The 17,582-nt window shown below is 37.9% G+C and overlaps 1 protein-coding gene across 2 annotated transcripts in view; it reads left to right on the top strand.

Annotated features, from left to right (window-relative positions):
• The window catches only part of LOC115744096, a 34,728-nt gene that overhangs the window by 13,827 nt on the left and 3,319 nt on the right, over window positions 1-17,582 (top strand). The window contains exons 12-26 of one of the 2 annotated variants that reach the window (XM_048272267.1): window positions 1,881-2,277; window positions 2,384-2,526; window positions 2,699-2,866; window positions 5,636-5,836; window positions 8,938-9,498; window positions 9,586-9,645; window positions 9,742-10,070; window positions 10,261-10,687; window positions 11,822-12,289; window positions 14,328-14,444; window positions 14,530-14,651; window positions 14,733-15,468; window positions 15,668-15,922; window positions 16,202-16,273; window positions 16,931-17,067. In XM_048272267.1, the coding sequence (XP_048128224.1) occupies window positions 1,881-2,277; window positions 2,384-2,526; window positions 2,699-2,866; window positions 5,636-5,836; window positions 8,938-9,498; window positions 9,586-9,645; window positions 9,742-10,070; window positions 10,261-10,687; window positions 11,822-12,289; window positions 14,328-14,444; window positions 14,530-14,651; window positions 14,733-15,468; window positions 15,668-15,922; window positions 16,202-16,252 (4,035 nt within the window). In that variant the 3' untranslated portion in view covers window positions 16,253-16,273; window positions 16,931-17,067. Of the gene's footprint in view, window positions 1-1,880; window positions 2,278-2,383; window positions 2,527-2,698; window positions 2,867-5,635; window positions 5,837-8,937; window positions 9,499-9,585; window positions 9,646-9,741; window positions 10,071-10,260; window positions 10,688-11,821; window positions 12,290-14,327; window positions 14,445-14,529; window positions 14,652-14,732; window positions 15,469-15,667; window positions 15,923-16,201; window positions 16,274-16,930; window positions 17,114-17,582 lie in introns of those variants that run through there. The other variant, XM_048272266.1, reaches the window with a different exon arrangement.

A 17,582-nucleotide genomic window follows, 5' to 3' on the forward strand; every position in this document is an offset into this window, starting at 1 on the left:
ACTCGTGCACTTGTTTTTACATTGACTTTAGATTTCTTCGCACTTTGCTTGGGAGAGGAGAAAGAGAGAGGAAAGGAATAATTGGCCAATAATGATTGTGGACAGAAAGTTGATCCTTCCATGCATGCGGAGACTGCGGAGACGAAATTGAGTAGGTATTTGGAAGGATTATGGGAGAGAGGTTATCACTCAATAAGGAAAATGTGGGAAAGAAAATGCATAAAATTCCTATATTTTCCGTAGGTGTGACTTCCTTTTCATTGCATAACGAGTTAGGCTTTCAACTTACAATCTATTTGGATTTAACCTTCACTTCTTTCTCTGTTTCTTCTATCCAAATCTTGAAAGAGAGAGTTTTCTTCTATTCTTCTTGCTTTGTTGTTTCTTCCCCTTTTATTTGGTGTTCTCCCTGTTCATGCTTTGTCAATTTGGATGTGGCCAGCTCTACCGCTTACTACTCAGGAACTTATTAGAATCGTCGACAATAAACCAAAAGCGGGAGAATATCATGTTGAGTTCTTGGATACTTTCATTGGTTACCTCTGTTTTGTAGATAGAATAGCTTATGCTAGAGCTCACTTTGAAATCTGCGAACCCAGCTCATGTACCGCTTTAATGGGCGAACAGCCCAACCCTTGGAGCATACTACAGCCCCAGGATATAGTTTTATCAAGTACATCTTCTGTTATGAAAATTGTACAACTTAGTTATTGATAGGTTGTCAAGTGACTTTTGATTTCTGCATTAGATACTGGGATGGTGAAGTATCTACTGATGGTAAAATAGTTATGTGGGTTCAAAAAGACATCAAATAATCAGGTCAATTTAGCAGGCGACTGATATCATAACCTTTTAGAAGTGCTTCTAATTTTTGTCTGCAATCAGAATAGCAACTCTCAGGCTAGACATGCTCGTCTCTGTCATCCTGGTCTTCTTAGTTAACTGTGTCGGTTGGCTATTACCTTGTAAATCATATAAATTCTTGAGGACTTTTCTGGAATTGGGTGAGATAGATGAGAGAAATTCTAGACATGGAGATTAAGTGGGACAATAGTATGATTGTTGAGTTCTGATTTATGATCATGATATGATCTAATTGAGGTCTAGATTTCTGGTGATAATTTCCTTGTCAATCTTGTGACGTTGGGAAACATAATTTGATTGAGAAGAGAATAAGATACTGAACTATTTGAACATGCATTATTTTAGTAATAAGAGGATTACAGTATCTTCAATGGATAAACTTTTCGTGTTTTGCATAGCGTTATACTGCTGCCCGATCTTTTTTGTCTTCCTGTTCTTATGCATTTGTCAGTAAAATTTGTTATAGAGCTCCATTTCTGGAAATATCGACGTAGATGCCCCCCAAACTGTTGGGAAACCCATGGAGTTTCAGAAAAATGAGCATTTTAGACTCTCTTTACTTTGTAACATGGAGAATTGGAACATCATGGATAATGCAGCAATTTAGTTAGCTATTACTTAGTAAGATAAGATTAACTACTGTGGTGCCCATACATATGCTCCATGCTCCTTTTTCTTCTTTCTGGCTCAAAATTGTCAGAATAGTTTGACTACTTAACTCTCAGGCATCCCTCGTTACGTTGTGGATCCTTGCATGATCTACAGGATTCAAGAGTTCTTACCGTCATGCTTAGTTGCTAGGGTCACGTTTATTTTTTACATCTCTTTCTTTTTTAATGTTCTTGGGTTGCTTCTTGTGAGAAGTGAAGAGAAATCCATGACGAGGCAACAAGATAGGTGTTTTTTTTTTCCCCCTTTCTCTCTCTTTTGGCTACTTATACTAGAGATCTATCAGTTATTGGAGCTGTAGGTAATCCTTGTGAGATAGTGACCCGTTATACCTTCTGTTCTTGTAGGGTGATTGTCAATGGGCAAGGTGGTTGCTCTTTGCTAGAGTGAAAGGGTGTGAATATGAAGCATCATTTTCTAATTCTCGTGCAATAGTAACTCCCAGTTTATCTCCTGGTAGTAATCTGAATGTTTTGGAGACGCATTCTGTCATACGTACAGTGGATGAGATTGCAGAAGGAGGGGGAGAATTGGCTGCTATTGCAACTCTTATGTACGCCTCTATCCCCATTCAAAACTGCTTGAGCACAGGCAGTGTTAAAAGGCAGAGTATTTCCTCACAGTGCACATTGGAGAGCCTTCGACCTAGCTTGCAACATTTTCCAACTTTGTGGCGCACCCTTGTGGGGGCATGTTTAGGGCAAGACGTGAATTGCAATCTTCCTGGAAGTAAAGTAAGAAATGGTTAGTTTATGATACCCTTTCCTTTGATAATCTTTGATTTAAGATTCAGAGGTCTGCCATGTAATGGTTCACTTCATTATTTTTTCTTCTGCTGTGCAATTCACAGTGTTTGGATGTTCAGCTTTATCAGACTATTTAAGTTGGCGCGAGCATATATTTTTCTCCACTGGCCGTGATACTTCACTCATGCAAATGTTACCTTGCTGGTTTCCCAAGGTCGTGAGGAGACTAGTACAGCTATACGTCCAGGTTGGTTATGTTTAATTTCAGTTCCCACTGCTACTACGCCATTGCACTCTGGCATTTTTGTTTAATACATAGTTTATGTGTAGATGGCATTATTGCTTTTGGTGTAGATGCTGTCTGAGTTATGATTTATGTGACTGACTCTATTAGTCACGTTCTCTTCATTTAATTGCAGGGTCCTCTTGGATGGCAGTCACTAACAATGCCATCTACTTCAGAGTATCTACTGCACAGAGATGATCTTTTCATAAATGGTAATGAACTTGCTCAGGTTAGTGCTATCAGTTGGGAAGCAACCACTGAAAAGCACATTAAAGAGGAACTCTATGATTCTTCACTTAAGGTATGCTCACGTGCTCTTTCTGTCTCTGTTCTCAAAATAAGAATGAAAGCAAGATCGGGAATCTTCACACTACTTTTTTCAGTTTATCTCCTTATGAGAAACTTGGACAATGAATTATTCGGTAGATTTGCTTCAACTTTCATAAAATGTGTTTTTAACTTATTTAATTGCATGGGTTTGCCTTTTCAAATTAGTTCTAGCTAGTGGTGGTGGTTGGTGGGGTTTGTGAATAAGTGGATGAATGGTGATGTCAATTATGATATTGGCCTTTGTAAGAGATGGTCAGCAGTGAGGAAGATGATGAAGGTCCTTACTTATTTTGAACAAACATTCAGAAGTTGTGGGGGCGAGTTTCTTGACCAGTTGATGATTGCACTTTACTGATAGTGATGGTGGTAATTGGCGTTACTGTGATTGTGTACCTGATGTCAGTTATGGTGATTTTTGCTACCTGACAGCAGTGCTTGTAGAGATTTGGTTGTGGAAGTTGAGGCACCTCAACAAAACAAGGAAGACTTCTGGAGATCTCACATATTTTAGTGGTCAACTTCACGTGGAAGGATTGATGCTCTTTGATTGGAATCCGGCCAATTTTCTCACAAGATCCTGATGTGGCAGATTCGTGGCCATTGTTCTGGACCCACGTCATTACAATGCAGTCAATACATCAGCATTTTGTCTGAAAATTGGTCAGATCTGGTCAAGTGCATAAAAAAATGAAGTCTAGTGCTTTGGGTGATTAAAATCAATGTTTAGCATACCTGGTTACAAAATCCACTAAAGCAATGATCAGTCAAATTTAAGTAGAAAAAATACAATGTGCCTAGAATACACGTACACTTTCTTTTAAACAACATGTGGGCTTTTGACTGAGTGAGTGAGTTATCTATTTCCAGTTCCATGTCATTTCAATTTTGAAAATTGAAATGGAATACAGTTTTAAAATGGAGAATCAGTTGCCTGTCTGCTTGGATGGTCTAAAATTTGTTTCAAATTAAGTAGAACAAAATTCATTATATGTATGTGAAGCTAGAATATGTTCAACAACAACAGCAATCAAACCTTTTCCCAATAAGTAGGGTCGGCTATATGAGAGTCCTATTACGCTATTGCGCTCGATTCTTTATTAGATTCTCTGTGAGCTCTAGATGTTATATATCTCTCTTTATTGTCTCCTTTCACGTCTTCCTTGGTCTTCCCCCACCCTGTTCAATCAATGTGGCCAACCCTTGTTCACACCTCATTGTTGGGATATGCCTTCATCCAACATGACCAAACCATGTCAGACGGTCTTTTCTCATCTTATTCTCAATTAGGGAAATGCCTGTTTTTTCGCTGATAGCTTCAGTTTTAATATTCTCTCTCATATGCCACCACATCCAACTAAGCATTCACTGCGCTCTTGTTGTGCACATGTTGTTCCTTAATTACCAGCACTCTGATGGCCTAACTTTCCGTCCTGGAGTTCTTTGGCATCCTTTGTTTCCCTGCATTTGTTTTAATGGAGGTGATGGCTCCATCACACATATCCTTTGTTGCTTGTCTATAGGCAACATGTAGCCCCATTTTTTGCGAGAATCCTGCAAAGAATTTCCCTTGATCATATGCTTTTTCCAAATCTATAAACGGCAAATGCACACATTTTACTGTTTATCCTTATATTTTTCAATCAATCTTTGTAATAGGTAAATAACCTTAGTTGATCTACCTGGCATAAAAGAAAATTGTTTGACTGAGATACGAGTCTTACCTTTACCTGTGCTCGATTACCTTTCTAAAGCTTCATGGAATGGCTCGTTATCTTGGTCCCTCTATAGTTGGCGCAATTTTGAATGTCACCTTTGTTACTGTAGATAGGCACCAAGGTACTTTTTCTCTATTCATCCGACAATTTGTTGGATCTTAAGGTTCTGTTAAAAATGGTTGTAAGCCAAGATTCTCCAATCTTTCCTATAAGCTTCCACAATTTGTTGGATCTTAAGGTTGTGTTAGAAAAACAGGGCCCATCACTTTTGCATTCTTCTTCTTCTTCAAAGCTCTTAACACTTTGTCCTTCCTTAGACGTTGGTGAAAAGAGTAAGGTCCATTTGTGTATATGAGGTTATATCCTTTATCCTATTTCTATCTAGGGTCGATTTGTTTTGCATTAAATTGTCTCGAAGGGAAACATCTTTCTTTATTTTTGTAGAATGAAAACGAATTCTAAGTTCACTCTGCTCGATATATCTTTGCATTGAGATAAATTCCCGAAAAATGGTGGTTGCTTGGGTGGCGTGGGTGTTGGCATGCAATTCTAATGTGGATTTATTGGCTGACTGGAGTTGGTGACATTGTCAGCATTGGTGGTGATTGGTTGCCATTGGTGATTATGGAGACATATTTCGTAAGCTCAATTAATGGGTGCTAAGAAGTGTTGGTTGGGCAACAAGAAGTGAGTTTGAGAGAACAGATAATGCTAGTAAGTAAATAGAATTGTCTTTTATAATTTACAATGTGGAAAATCTTGAAAATATCCCTCATCTACTTATTCTGCAAATAAAACGAACTCTCAGTTCCTCTCTGTTAGGTTTTTGTGTGTGCCTGTGCTAGTTTTTGCTTTCTGGGCCCCTGCCTTTTTTGGTTGTGTGCGTGTGGGTGGGTTGGGGCCTCTCTCGTTTTGGGGGATGGGGGAGTGTTTAATCTCATCTGTTTTGCTATCTGGATTAACTCTGCTACTCCACAATTGCTCCAACATATTTGTTGTATCCTGAGGACTCTCACTGAATTCAGGAAACTGGACTGGGCCTTGAGCAACACTTACATCGTGGGCGTGCATTGGCTGCATTTAACCACCTTCTTGGTGTTAGAGTCCAGAAGTTGAAGTTAGAAAGACAATCGGGTGCTTCAGTACATGGGCAAGTCAATGTTCAGTCAGATATTCAGACCCTGCTTGGCCCCATTACTCAAAATGAAGAGTTGCTTCTTTCATCTGTAAGGGACCCTTTTCATGGAATTTATGTGCAGTTTGTTCCATGGGTGTTTGTTACACACAGTAAACTACTGATGAGCACTTGATCCTAGGGCAAAGTGTAGTAGTTTATTATTATCAACTGATTCACTTTAAAAAACACAAATTTATTTTACACTGAGAATGCTAAGGAAATACCGATTTTGGAACTTGGTCTGTGTGGAGGATTTTATTACTGAGAGTAAAATAATTTACCTGAAGCAAAAGTACTTGGAAAACTACGAAACCGCAGCTTGAACAAAAGTTCTTATAGGCCATTACATGGAGGTGCTTCTCTTTCTTTCCTTTTTCTTCGAATAAATTTTCCATGGTGTATTTTTGGCTTTTTCCTTTTGTTGGGGTCGGTTTTTCTTTGTTTTGCGGGTTGGGGGGTGAGGGGAGGATATTCTGTGAAAGAGTGTTCTGGCATCAGTTTACTCTTATGTATCTCCATGTTTTTCACTTTCAATTGATTTTTGGGTCTTGAAACTTCTTTATGCCTGCACTGTTCTCTAATCAGACTTTGACATCGAGGTATTGGGTATTATACAAAACATAGGAGATTGTCAACATCTTATGAGGCTTGAACCATGTAGAGGGTAGTGAGGGTGCCCAAGAGTGCATGTAGGATTTGATTTCACAAATTTTACCTTCTAAATATGAATTGGCTGGTGGAGTTGGAGGGGTTGTGGTTTACCATATGGTGGATTTGAGCGGTTTGAGTCCGTTTATCTCCAACCCAATTATTTTATTATCATTTTTCTAATATTTTGAATATGGTGTATATGTACTACCACTTTCCGGGGTAACATTTTCCCTGTTGGCATCATTCTCTTTTTCAAATTTTGTTAGGCCACAAATATTTTCATGTTTCCTGAACTGATCAATATTTTTGATTGTTTTCTTATTTGTTTTCTATGCATCTATTACTATTTTATCAATGATATTAAGAAATTTTACTATTCATCAGTTTTCTTCTTTTTTATTAACAATTAATTGCGTGACAGTCATGAATCCTAGATCAATCTAGTCAACTAAATTTTTCTTTAACATGCTGCTTATTCTTCTTTACTTTGCCTATCTATATTATGGACGATGACAAAAGCACTATAAGTAAGCTTAATCTCTACTTATGTTGTCAATTTGGATATGCATGGTTGTGCAAGTATCTCCAATTTGAACGGACAATATGAAGAATAATTTCCTACGAGGTTGAATGTCCACCTAAGATATAGTTGATGCACTATCTCTATACCTACAGTGTTCTTTTTCTTGGGTCATTTCCTGTCCTTTGCAACACTTTTTAAATGAAACATCTTATAGCCAAATTGGGGTTTTATGCTAAATGTATGGGAAATTTCATCATGAGTCCTAAATCTTATGTATGGAATGCAATTGAGTAGTAAACCTATCAATCAGTTCAATCAAGTGCTAAATTTTTACTAGAAAGTGCAATCATGTCCAAAACTTTCATCTGGTTCCATCAGTCCTAAAATTTTACTAAAAGTTGCAATCAAGTCTTAAACTTAAACTACAAGTTAAGGATGCTGCTTACGCAATTTTGAAGTGACGCCTAGGCAATTTTAAGTACTATCCTTTGAATGGACTTGATTGCACATTTTGAAAGAGGTTTAGGTCTTAACTGAATTGATTGAAAGTTTTAGAACTTAATTGCATTTTGTACACGAGGTTTAGGACTTTCTATGCACTTTCATCAATTCACATATGTAGGTTTTGAGCATATAATGATATTTTTGGTATGTTGAAGACGGTAATTTGAGGGAAAATTTGAACAGCGGCAGGAATATTGTCATTTTGAAAGATCTTCTCCCCTTTCTGTTAATGTGCAATACCTAAAGGCGCTAATGAACTTTGTTTTTGGATTTCATTTTTCATGCTCTTAAGTACTAGATATATCATAAGCTTAGAAGCCGGTACAATTTGCAGGATCAGTAATTTCCCGCTGAGATTGTAAATCATCAGAAAAATTGTACATTCAACTAAATTTGTGAAAATTTTCTTAATACCATTGAATGCCTAGTAGATGGTTTTTACTTTTTAATTTGTTTGTTTTGGATAAATGTTCTAGTAAAAAATTAATCAAACTTAGAATTACTTGATAACAACGAAATAGTATTTGCTAATGTTGGTGAGCAAAAGCATCAATTGGCATTTATTGATGGACTCAACTTTGAATTACTTGATTAAAACATAATAGTATTTATAATGGTAGTGAACAAAAGCATCAATTGGCATTTATTGACGGACTTTTACTTAAACATTTAATGTTGTGTTACCTCATATGATCAAATATTTTGAGGTAGTCTTTTTCGTTCATAAAGAAATGCCAAGAGCAAAGAAATTGCAATAGCGATCAGCGACACATCCTTAAGTGCCCTAATTAACCATAATTAAGTATCGAATATCAATCAAATAGTATAGAAAGATACTGTGTATTTAGGCTTCTTGTTCTCCTGGCTGACCACTGTTATCAATTGTTGCTAAAAAATTGGAAGAAGCCTCGGAAACGGAAGAGGGGGAAAACGTGGAAGAAACAGTTGTCGTAATAGCACCAACTTCTGAAACAAAGGGACTAAACAGGAACAAGAGGCATTGTCTTTACTGCAATGAACTTGCTTAAAAAGTCTCTAGTTAAAGAGGTAAAAGAGCAAGTTTATTTTCTGAAACCTTCAGTTGACTTAGTTTTTTTTAGGTAAGGGCGTTTTGTGAAGTTACCTGCACAATAACTGATGATAGCAATGCAAATTGAGTATATAAGTAGAATGGTTCACATCATTAATTCTCATTACATCCTCTCTTGATTTGTTGCGAGACAGATTGAAAGTCAGTAAGTTTGCTTGAACGCATCAACATCTCATCATGAATTAAACAATTATGGAACTCGTTTTGTCAAGATGAAATTTTTGCTAACTTCACAAATGATCATGGACAAAATTGAAATTGCGGAAAAGAAATTTGTTTGGACTTGGAAAATCATTGGTAAGAAAATACACTCCAATTGCTGATAATTCTAGTTGCTGTTCAAGTTATGATATGGTCTAATTCTTCGTGGGAATTTGTTTAGGTGGTGCCACTTGCTATCATGCATTTTGCGGATCCTATGTTGGTTGCTTGCTGTGCATTTTGCTTGGAGCTTTGTGGTTTATCTGCTAGTATGCTCCGAGTTGATGTTGCTGCCTTGAGAAGAATATCTTCTTTTTACAAGTCTAGCGAGAATTATGAGAACTATAGACAGCTGTCTCCCAAAGGTTCGGCTTTTCATGTGACACCACAAGGAGAAGATGTAACAGAATCACTTGCTCGAGCACTGACAGATGATTATCGGCACCATGATTGTGCAAGCATTGCTAAACAAAAGGACATTGCAGATTTGGTAAATGGTAAGAGACCATCACGACCTATCATGCTTGTCTTAAAGCATCTGGAAAAGGCTAGTCTTCCGCTGATGTTAGATGGGAGGACTTGTGGGTCTTGGCTCAGAAGTGGTGAAGGTGACGGAGCTGACTTAAGATCAGAACAAAAAGCTGCCAGCCAATGCTGGAATCTAGTCACAGCGTTCTGCCAGATGCATCAACTTCCATTGAGCACAAGATACCTTGCACTGTTGGCAAGAGATAATGATTGGGTATACCCTGATTGTCCTTAGTTTTTCAATTGTGTGATATAAACTCTTCGTTCACTTTGAATCTTAGTGTTCTTGTCATTATCAAAGGTCGGGTTCCTCTCTGAAGCTCAGGTTGGAGCATACCCCTTCGATGTAGTAGTTCAAGTTGTAAGTGCAGCATATACTTAATCGCCTTTGTTCTTTAAATCGCTAAAATAAGTACAAAGTCCCACTCCCAGCTCAACACCTTTTGTCCTTTATCAGGCATCGAAGGAGTTTAGTGACCCTCGACTCAAGCTTCATATATTAACTGTGATGAAAAACATGCAGTCAAGAAGAAAAGCTGGCTTGTCTTCACATTCTGAAACTGAAGAAAAGGGGAGCGGAATTTCTTGTTTGGATGAAAACATGGATATTAATGTTGAACTGTTCAGGATCCTTGCAGATTGTGAAAAGCAGAAGAAACCTGGAGAGGCTCTTTTGGTCAAAGCAAAAGAGTTGTCATGGTCTATATTGGTGACGATAGCCTCTTGTTTCCCAGATGTGACTCCATTTTACTGCCTAAGAGTTTGGCTGGAAATTACTGCAGCAAGGTTATCCTGCATCCTTCAGATATTTCTCAGCGCATGCACGCTGGTCTTTGTTCAAGTTTCTACTTATTTCTGTGATGTGCCATGCAATATGTCTGTTGCTTCCAACCAATATCATATTTCTCGGGCTCTATCTTCATTTACGATGACAACATTTTATCCTTAAGCAGCCTTTTTTTTTTTTGGTTTGCAGGGAAACTTCATTGGTCAAGGTCAACAATATGACTTCGCACATTGCAAATAATGTTGCAGCAGCTGTGAAAGCTTCTAATTCCCAGCCAACAGAAGATAGAGCTCTTACATTTCATTATAACAGAAGCAATCCCAAGCGTAGGCGGGTAATGGAACCTGCACCTGTTGATCTATCAGCCCCAGTTGGTGAATCATCAAATGTTTTCTCCAAGGAAATGACGTTTATTGATCAGGGAAATAGTCTTATGGGGGAAAGGAAAGGTGAAGTAGTCACAGACAAAGTTTCTAGCATATGTGATGAAGGACCTACTTCTTTGTCAAAGATGGTTGCCATGCTTTGTGAGCAAGGACTGTTCTTGCCCTTGCTAAGGGCATTCGAAATGTTCCTTCCTTCATGCTCTTTATTACCTTTTATCCGTGCTCTGCAGGTGGGAGAAACTTAGTCTTTTCTTGTCCTTTCCAGGTTTTATTATGTTACTACTGGGTTGTTTCTTAAATAAATGGCAATTGATGCCCTGATGTGAATTTTAAGGAGTACTATTCTATAGGTTCCTGCCTTACTGTCTGACTTCATTTTGTATTGTCTATTTGCTAGATCTGGCATGGGTAATTTTTTCTTCACAGCAAATTGCAATCTGCTGAAAACTTCTGTGATTCTCGTCTCTCAATCATGACGATGCAAGATTAGAGAATGTGCTTTTTTTATTGCATTTTTGGTCTGTACATGCCACAAAATGTGCACCATAGTCGAGATATTTGGTGTATAATTTCACACTGGATAGTTATTAAAACTGTTACAAACAGCCGAAAAGGTCTCCCTGTATTGGTTTGGTAAAGATGATGTGCTCAGGATTTTATATAGATGGAAGAGGCTGGGAACGAAGTGCTATTTCCAGAATAGATGATGGTTGGCATGGAGCTTAAAAATGTCCATCATGACGGTTATCAATTGTTCCTAAGGCTTTCAGATGAATAGGAATATTTTTGTTGTTGGTTTTTCCTTTTGGCTGATGCTTGTCTTCTGTAAAAGGGCTAATTGGCGTTTGCTTTTCTCTCTTAGGAGTAAAGGGCTGGAATATCTAACGTGGGAATCAAAGGAATGCACTCACTGGCTTCTGCCAATTCTCTCCTGACAGAATATACTATAAAGCAGATATTTCTGTTTTAAGCGAAAGTCTACAGAACATGTGCATAACTAGCTTTTAATTTTTGTAGGCCCTAGATTTTTGGGTTTTTTTTTTTCCTTCTCAATTGGTGCTTAAGGTCTTGGATATCTCTGCAATAACTAAGTAGCTGCAAAGGCTACATCCGGGACTTCATCCAGGAAACAGATTAAGCAATCAAGAAGGAAAAACAGCAGCAGATGTTTCCTCCTAACAGTAGTAAATTTGTGTCATATGTTCAAATTATTGACTATTGTGCTCTAGAATGATAGAATTAGCATTATATTGGACGAATTCTTATGTCTTGTCTAGCAAGCTGTATCCTTCCGTAAGTATTCAACTGTTTTACATGACATGCAGCCCTGATGACTCATGTTCTGCTCACCATGTTTTTGTCAGGCATTCTCCCAGATGCGCTTATCTGAAGCTTCAGCTCATTTGGGTTCCTTTTCCATGCGAGTCAAGGAAGAACCGACAACCTTGCAGACCACTATGAAAAAAGAAGAGAATATAGCAAGCTCATGGATAAGTTCTACCGCCGTAACAGCTGCGAATGCCATTCTTTCTACTTGTCCATCTCCATATGAAAAGAGATGCTTACTACAACTTCTTGCATCAACCGACTTTGGTGATGGAGGATCTGCGGCAGCATACTATCGAAGGCTTTACTGGAAAATCAACTTAGCTGAGCCCTTACTGCGGAAAGATGATGTCCTGCAGCTTGGTAATGAGACTCTAGATGATGATTCTCTTTTAGCAGCACTAGAAAAGAACGGTTACTGGGAGCAAGCACGAAATTGGGCCAGACAGTTGGATGCCAGTGGGGAACCTTGGAAATCTTCTCTTCACCATGTTACTGAAACTCAGGTACAACCATTTTCCAGTTTTTCCGTTTTCCTTTTTCTGATTGCCAAGAAGGCTTGTCCAGCCTTTCTAGGAATTTCCAAATCGACCTATGCAATGGTAAGATACTTCACAAATGTTAATTTGACATTTTCTACCACTAATTAGCATCTTAGACTGTCTAGTAGTTTCTCCAGCTGAATATCTAATCTCATTAGGAGTCCGAGAGCACCTTTTAGAGCACAAATTTTCTGACCTCACAGTTTAGCGGATTCTGATCATCTTGTGAGCGCATCATACAACCATGATAATGAAAGTAATGCAGATTAATCAGAGCTACTTTGATTTGGATTTTTTTTTTTTTTGGGACAAGTCCTACTTGTATCTGTTGTAGGTAAGAATTTGTTAAATGCATAAAGTAAAGACGGAAATGTCCATGGATGTACAAGTTGATTACAGAAGGCTAACTATTGCATAAACTCCTGCTCCTGGTTTTCTGATTGATGAAAAGTAGACCCTAAATGGTATTTATAATGTAATAAATGGTGGGAGTAACTTGATTTGACTTACTGCGACCTGTTCCATGGTCTGGATGTCCTCATGGCCCAGGCCCAGACCATACTCTTTTTTGTAGGATTGTGAAAGATTAATATTGAGACCAAGTTGGATAGAAATTGAAGGTTTAGAGTCCTAGAGAAGGTTTACATGTCACAGTGGGAATCCGTAGGCATCTGCCATGGGGCTTTGCAAACATCACACTTGAAAATTGACTGACATTATCCACTGAATAAATCAGCTTTTGTAAGTCAGTGAACTTTCATGAACTTCCAAACGGAAAGTAGGACCTCATATTTATAGACTTCACTAGGACGCAATTCAAAGTAGCGCAGATACTGAAATGGAAACTAACTTGAAAAAGAAACTAGTAGATTAATTAACAATATTGATTTGACCCAAAAAAAAAAAAAAAAGGCTAACAGATTGCTAACGAGTTAATGGTGAGGCTACAGTGAATCCTTCAACGAAGATGACTAGTGTGACTACTCATTGTCCTGGAAGGGTTCTTGTCATTAGAGAAGTGGTTAATTTGGATGATATGGCATATCCTTAACTTGCACGTCTTGCATGCAAAAATTGGTATAGTTGAAGAAAATTGGTGAATGAAAAATATTTTGCTGGTGAATGTTCAACACCTCATTAAATTTCACAGAAAGAATTATCCTTTTAAAATTGGAAGGCATTGCTAATACCTGGTGATAGTTGTTGTCAACAGACCGCCTCTTGATCTTTGATTGCCCCTTGCCACTTACTCGTTTCAGAAGTCTTTAAGAATAATTTCTTTCTTATAAATACCAAATGCTATAAAATTGTTGTTTCGAATATTAATTTTTCACGAGAAGACATTTTTAAAGGCGGAAACAGATCTGATTATCTAAAAGTAAGTATTAAACATTTAAGCATTGAATTTGAAGAATGAATAAGTCTAAGTGCTGTAAACGAAACAAAAGAAAAGTGTTCGGTAGTCACTGAAAATTAAATGTTGAATGTGATTAGATTCTTGCCTAATGTGGTTTTGTTAATATAGCCGGTAGATTATAGCAATTCAATTGACAACATTCTGAATGTCATTAAGGTTATCCCTGTAATGTATTAAGTAGCTCATTCCTTTAATCAGACTTGTATTTTGCTCTAATTTTAATCAAATAAGTCAAAGACTTATTTTTTTTTAACCATGCAAACTTAATCTCTTCGAGTCCTAAATGATTTAATTTTGGGAAGGTTTATTAATGCAATTTTTTGCTTTTGAATTTTATGATATAATTTTCTTCTCAATGTAGTGCATAAAAAAGTCTTAGATATGCTGCTTAAGAAGCTTTAGGTGCGAATGTAATGCCTAAGGACTTAGCTCTTCTTAGTCGATATCATTGTCTTCTGCAAGTTCCTTTCAAGTTTCTCAATCTTGATGGGGCTCGCTCTTTGATTTACCTCAGCATGCTTGAAATATTCATGTTATGCCATGTAACCGTGTAAGCTCTAGAGCTCACATTTTAAGCTTCTTCAGGCTGAATCTATGGTGGTGGAGTGGAAAGAGTTCCTTTGGGATGTTCCTGAAGAAAGAGTAGCTTTGTGGGGTCACTGCCAAACATTGTTCATCAGACATTCTTTTCCACCTTTGCAGGTTGAATCATCTTATAATATGTATGTTTGTCCAGGAAATCTGCTTTAAAATGCAGGAAGTTTTGCTGATTTGAGGGTGCTTGCAGGCTGGGTTGTTCTTCCTTAAACATGCGGAAACTTTGGAGAAAGATCTTCCAGCTAAGGAGCTTCATGAGCTGTTGCTGCTTTCTCTGCAGTGGTTGAGTGGGATGATGACCCTTTCCCATCCGTAAGCATATTCTGTTTATAAAGCATCAGAAAATTTCCTGGGATGTGGTTTCTTTTCTGACAAGTAACATGATATCATCAGGGTTTATCCATTGCATTTTATAAGAGAAATTGAAACTAGAGTGTGGCTGCTGGCAGTAGAATCAGAAGCTCAAGTAAAGAGTGAAGGTGAGTCGAGTCCATTTAGTCCAAGCCACGATCCTGGGATGGATTGTGGTCCCAGCATGGTTGACCGGACCGCAAGCATCATAGCGAAAATGGATAATCATATGAATAATATGAGAAGTAGAACTGTTGAGAAGCATGACACAAAGGAAGGCGGGGTTTCAAATCTTAAACACCAAGGACTGGACTCTGGCCTCTCGAACTTGGCAGGTGGCACTGCAAAGACCAAAAGGAGGGCAAAAAGTTCTGCACCATTCAAACGGGCTGTAGTGGATGCCATGGACAACATGGTTGATTCTGAAGATGGTATTGGTAGTCTGAATGCTAGGAATGACCTGCAATTACAGGATGATAACTCAAAAATGGAGCTTCCATCTTCAAGGTGGGAGGAAAGAGTAGGACAAGAAGAGCTGGAGAGGGCTGTTCTGCTGTTATTAGAGTTTGGGCAAATTAGTGCTGCGAAGCAACTCCAACATAAGCTGTCGCCAGGGCACGTACCTTCAGAATTTTTACTAGTTGATACAGCTCTAAAGCTTGCAACTGTCTCGACACCTTGTAGTGAAATTCCAGTGTCCATGATCGATGAAGAAGTGATTTCGGTGATTCAATCACGCAGTATAATGGCTGACCAGCAGTATCTCGACCCACTTCAGGTAATTAGTCTAACCGTTACTTAATTGCCTTCTTTAACATGCTTATGCTTTGCATATTAGTAGAGTTTGAAAAATATACCTAGTGTTGTTTGCTATTGTAGTATATGAATTGCATCATCTTTTTCCTGATGCAGCATATTATATAAGTTTTGTGATGAAGCATATGCGGAGCCTGAATTCTGTTTCATATGTTATGTAGGTCTTAGAGGGTTTAACAACCATATTTACTGAAGGTAGAGGACGGGGACTTTGTAGAAGGATAGTAGCAGTTGTGAAATCTGCTAATGTGCTAGGTCTTTCATTTTCGGAAGCTTTTGAGAAGCAGCCAATTGAGGTCCTACAGCTGCTTTCTCTAAAAGCCCAAGAATCATTTGAGGAAGCGAAGCTCCTGGTGCAAACTCATTTCATGCCAGCTGCTAGTATTGCCCAAATTCTTGCTGAATCATTTTTAAAGGTACAATTTTTATGTTTTTTCTGTACTGCCATCTCCATGATGCTATGTTTGACCGAATGAAAAAAAGTTAAGTGAATGGAAGTGGACAGCTGAAATAGTGTAGCATCCTGTAAAAATCAGAAGGCTTATAACAACAAATGTGCCCTTGAAGATTTGGAAATGAGATTACACTCAGTTATAAGTCAATAACAGATGAAACACATTCAATCATCCATGAGAAATCTCACAGGAGTCCATGACGAAAGAGAACTAAATAAAGTGACCACATTATATACGCAGTTCCTTTCACTGGGGATTGAGCTGGAGTCCATATGTCCATATTCGACGTAACAGTAGTCCCAGTATCAATTGGTGAAGTCCCTGTGTCACTGTTCCGCTGTAATTTCAAAACTTCGTTCTCCTCTCATAAATGCATTTGTTTTACAAAATTAAAAGGAAAAAGAAAAATGATGAGGATGACATGCCACCGGTACACTGACAAGCTGTGAGAATTGCTCCGTCCCTATAAACTTTTGGTACCCAACTTCCAGTTCCAGCTGGTGCCTCCACCTAGATGGTGGTTTTTAACATTCGGCTAATCCATTTTGCTTTAGAGTATGTGAATGAGAGACCGATGTATAATTCCAACCACGGAATAGTTAAAAGGTGTTGAAAAATATTTGAAGGCATTATCACCACAAAGTAACTATATTTGAATTTCCTCTATTCTTTTAAGTTTTAAGGGATATGCTAACAAACCATCTGTGAACAATATTATGAATAAAGACGTGATTCTGGGATGATCTTCTTGTTTGTGACAAATTGGGAATTTCCAATTCAGAGAGGTACCCAACTTTTTATACTTGTTATGACTTTCAAAATCAACGTATTTCACCCACTTGTGATTTGTGGTTTGGTAGGGTATAGGTTTTCTTTAGTAATTTTTCCTATTTAATATTTGTCGTTCAGATTCAAAATTACCTGTTTATTCCTATGTTTCTGAGCCTGCATTGCCTTTTTGTACTTCAGGGTTTATTGGCTGCCCATCGGGGTGGATATATGGAGTCTCAAAAGGAGGAAGGTCCATCTCCTTTATTATGGAGATTTTCCGACTTTCTTACATGGGCTGAGCTATGTCCTTCTGAACCTGAAATTGGACATGCGCTGATGCGCCTGGTTATAACTGGACAGGAAATACCACATGCGTGTGAGGTAAATGTGTAACACTATATATTTGATGGAGATTTCTAATCATTGTAGCCTCATGATTAATGTCAACCTGTTGTTTGTGTATGTTAGATGATAACGCCTGAAAAGTTTTGACTTTGTAAGTTTTAAGTGATTCTTGATAAATCAATTTTATTAAAAGGATAGAATTGAGCTGTCATGCTCTCTATCTAGCGGCGTTTATTCTGTGTAAGGGTGATCTTGTTCTATGTTCTTCACAAAGGCAAACTGATGCTTATACGATGACAGTAATGTCATTCATGAAGTACTTTTTCATGAGAAAGAAAATGAAATGAAATGGTCTAATTTTCATTGGTTTTATTGTTTACCCAATAAGGATACATAGATAAATGTAATAAGTTTCAAGGACTAAGTTGTTCTAGTTGAGGAGTAGAGGCATTCTTTAATGTTAACTCCACTCTTACCATAAAAACCTTTCAAAAAAAGCCTTGTT

Source organism: Rhodamnia argentea, chromosome 11 (assembly GCF_020921035.1).
Source record: "Rhodamnia argentea isolate NSW1041297 chromosome 11, ASM2092103v1, whole genome shotgun sequence".
Lineage (NCBI taxonomy): Eukaryota > Viridiplantae > Streptophyta > Magnoliopsida > Myrtales > Myrtaceae > Rhodamnia > Rhodamnia argentea.